Source organism: Mandrillus leucophaeus, unplaced genomic scaffold (genome assembly GCF_000951045.1).
Source record: "Mandrillus leucophaeus isolate KB7577 unplaced genomic scaffold, Mleu.le_1.0 Scaffold39, whole genome shotgun sequence".
NCBI lineage: Eukaryota > Metazoa > Chordata > Mammalia > Primates > Cercopithecidae > Mandrillus > Mandrillus leucophaeus.
The window spans coordinates 29,203-33,158 of record NW_012104142.1 but is presented as its reverse complement, the minus strand read 5'-3'; the positions used below and the strand labels follow the sequence as shown (position 1 = coordinate 33,158).

The following is a 3,956-nucleotide window of genomic DNA, read 5'->3' as shown; positions in this document are numbered from 1 at the left end:
CAAGGCTCACTGTCACACTTTTCCTTAAGCCTCTATAGTTATTGAGGTTTGTAAACCTAAGATCGCTTTCCCCAGGATTCTTGCACAGGGGACAGAGTGACAGAAGCAACACATATTCAAAGCAATCATTTTTTCTTAATTATCTTCTAAGAGGGCCAATGAGAACGAAATCACAGGCGTCACTGCTTAAGGAGAGAAAGAACAGATTCCACGGTGATGCGAGCTTGAGTCTGCCCATCTCTGAGATTCAGGCGCCAACGGGAACGGCTGAGGGGCCACGCGGGGGGGAGGCCCAAAGCCCAGGGCCATCTTTATCCAGGTCGGGAGTGTGGAGGTGGAAATGGTCCCTGAGCGACCTCAGAGGGCCGAGGGCGGCGCGAAGGGAGGCCCTCAGATGATCCGGCCCGGTTCTGACAGGCCATCATCAGGGACAGGCAGTTCCCCTCCCCGCCCAAGCCGGCGCAGCCCAAAAGGAGGCGCGGCCCATGCTCAGCGCACCTTTTGCCTCTCCTTCTTCTGGCTCTCGGACTCCTCCAAGGGTGCTTCCAGCTCCATAATGTCCCCCCAGAGGAGTTTCCCAGGCATTACTGGCCACCGCCGCCTCCCTCGGGGCACAGTGGCCACAACCACCTACGGGCAGCGACAGCGTGAAAGGAAGCGGGGGCAGGGCGGCCGCCCGGCCTTGGCCGTGCGTCACTTCCGGGACACGCACCGCGCGGCGGGGAAAAATAATCCCGGATACTCTCAGTTTAAGTCCTTCCATTGCGCCGCAACTTCTGAACCAATGAGTGTGAGAGATCTCAACCGTCCCACCCTTGTTATGAAGTGATTGGCTACTAGAGTAAAGCCCTAGCCAATCTCCATAAGGAAAGCACGCACTGGTTAGCATAAATAATTCGGTTTATCTTCCCCTCCCCCACTCCGAACTGGTCTCCACGGCACCGCAGGGTCTTTTGGGGGCTTCCCAGTGTTCACTGCTGGGGCTGGGAAGCCCTTCGACGTGGGTAGACACTGTCCGGCGCGCGGTGCGCGGGTGCGTGGGTAGGTCTGCGCTGAGGCCAGTGGGCACCGCCACGCGCCGCCTCGCTATTTGCCGCCGGAAGCTGAAGCCCTCCGCCCCGCCCATTGCGGGGGAGATGTTAACGACCAACGGCTTAGCGCGAGGCCACGGGCCTGGCGACGATGGAGACTGGCTTTGCGCAGTTTGCGGTGGGCCAGATGGGTCGGAGGTGTAGCCGGGAACGGACAGATGTCTGTCCCTGAAGTCTTAAGTTTTCATCGTGAAGTTGGTCCCTGGTTCATTGTGATCCTTCTCACGCTGTCCATTTGACCTAAGAAGAAACCCCAGATAGGAAGGTATTTGTCTGAAGTCCCACAGCCTGTTAGTGGCACAGTCAGGACCAGGGACTTCAGCTCCTGAAGCCGAGATCAGTGCTTTCTCTGCCACATCAACCTGAAAACTTTGTTTTGCAGTGTTTTGGGGAAGATGCTCCCATGAAACTACAGGAAAAACCCGAAGAAGCCTCACATTTTCTGCTAGCCGAAAGAGCCAAAATGTCTTCCACAGAGTATCTGCAGTAAAAAAGGATTTAATTTCAGCGATGGGGATTAACTGCCCGTGAATCACAACCTTACACAAAACTGAAACCTTTGACAATACAAAGGGTAATTTCCTTAGTGTGTTTGTATACCTTTGCTTACTATCACCGAGGCTAGCTAGTTGCCTTTTCACAGTCATTTCTTCATCTCTTCATGATCCTTTCAACCCAGCTACTCAACCCAATGGAGACACAGGGCTACTCATAAACCTCTTGATAACGTCTAGCACACCGCCTTAAAACCTAAGCATCAAACTGTGTCCTAGCAAAATTACAAATTGTTAGGTGTTGTGGAGTTTGGGAATTGGTCCTGAACAGCTGGAACCAGAAATGTTAAATCTGTGATTTTTTCAAGCCTTCTGCATAACTACGGCTTGGCCTGAAGGCAAGGGCTATACGTTTGCATGTAACTTTATGGATTCAGTACTTACAAACACAAGGAGTGTTCAGTAATTGATGATGCAGAAAGGCACCTCTCTTCCTAGGTTATTAGAATAGCTATGCATCTCTAGATCTGCGGTTTTCTACATCCTTTTATCCTAATTCCTCAATCCACTCCCAATTCTACCATAGTAGGGTCTTTATCGCCCTACAACAGGGTATGATGATGTGCATAAAAACACAGTGTTAATATGGCTAAGAATGCCGCACGTAAAATTGGGATAAAAGGAACAGATGTTATTGTCCTGTGGTTGAAGGTTAATAACAGATGAAGTAAAAGTTGAGCTCCTGAGCACTCTGGCATTCATTTGTATGTCAGAGGTCCTAAGAGCGGGCCTGAAAAAAGAAAGGAGTAGATTGTTCAAATCTCCCTATTCAAGTGATTAACAAGTATACGAGTGTTTCAGAATGACCTTCTGTGACTTGCAACACTACAAACTCTGCCTTTCTAAGCCCTAAATTCACTGAACCAAATCTCTGGCTGCGGTCTGGGTCAGGTGGAAAGGGCGAGTATAAACTGATGTGTCAGCAATTTGACCAAGGAGTGGCTTAGCTGAAAAAAATATGTGCCACATTACACATCGGTCTCTGGGGATATCATTTTGCCTCAATCAACTAGAAAACGTGGGAATGGGATGCAGGAATGGAGAACTTTGTTTTCTTCATATTTGCTCCCTCTGTAAATCTCAAGAGATTGTGTCTGATGAGATTTGGGGTTGGGGGGAGGCATACTGTGCATGAATAATTAAAATGCACAACAATTCAAGATACGATCTTATTAGAACATCTTTATTTTCCAAACATCTTACCAGAGTCACTGATACACTCTCTTTTACAACACTTAAGAGTTGGGTGCTTCAATTGCTACTACTGTTACAAGGTCCTATAAAGATTTCCCTTGCCCTTTGCCTCAGCTTGTTTAAACTGACCATTAAGATATAAAAAGAAAAGGGCCGGGCGCGGTGGCTTACGCCTGTAATCCCAGCACTTTGGGAGGCCAGGGCGGGCGGATCACCTGAGGTTGGGAGTTCCAAGACTAGGCTGACCAACATGGAGAAACCCCGTCTCTACTAAAAATAGAAAATTAGCCGGGCATGGTGGCACATGCCTGTAATCCCAGCTACTCTGGAGGCTGAGGCAGGAGAATCGCTTGAACCTTGGAGGTGGAGATTGCGGCAAGCCGTAATCAAGCCATTCCACTCCAGCCTGGGCTACAAGAGTGAAACTCCATCTCAAAAAATATATATATCTATGTCTGTGTGTGTATATATATATACGTGTATATATATGTGTGTATACACACGTATATATATATATATATGATGACTATTTCCAAACTTGCCTCTCTCTAATCTTTTTAGAACTACAGGGCTAGATTAGTTTTACTCTGTAGTTAGAGAGTTGAAGGTAAAAGTCATCAAATAACCATTTTGCATCTGCACGTCAATCTTATGTGACAAGAGGAATTGAACCTTTTTTTTTTTACTTTATCCCAAGCAGCTTTGTCATGAACCATCATTTTAAAATGCTGTGACATGGAAATAGTTTAAGGGGCAGTTAAAAACTGATTTAAGACACACTGGGGTCACAAAATAAGTGTAGAGTGTGGAAAAGCAGAAAGAAAGTAAAGGCAAAGAGAATAGGAGGGAAGGAGGAGGGTATTTTTCCCATTGCCATGGGACCTAAACCAAGTCAGTTCTAAAATCTTGCTAGTAAAGTGAGGAGAGTAAATGCTGGTAGCACAGGAAATTGGATCCGCTGATATAACAGCACCATGGAACTGAGGTACAGAGGTGCTTACATTAGCTTGAGGTTTTGACAGCATTGGAAAAGAGACATCTTTGAGCACATTATCATATGTACATTTATGCATGTATCTAGCGCCTAAATTCAGACTTCTAAATGATTTTTTAAGTG

At 47.1% G+C, this 3,956-nt stretch overlaps 1 protein-coding gene across 1 annotated transcript in view; it reads right to left on the bottom strand.

Annotated features, from left to right (window-relative positions):
• Nucleotides 1-706, bottom strand: part of DDX50 (DEAD (Asp-Glu-Ala-Asp) box polypeptide 50) — a 61,407-nt gene extending 60,701 nt beyond the window's left edge. The window contains exon 1 of the mRNA XM_011991174.1: nt 499-706. Within this exon, the coding sequence (XP_011846564.1) occupies nt 499-585 (87 nt within the window). The 5' untranslated portion in view covers nt 586-706. The remainder of the gene's footprint in view (nt 1-498) is intronic.
• Nucleotides 707-3,956: the final 3,250 nt, after the last annotated feature.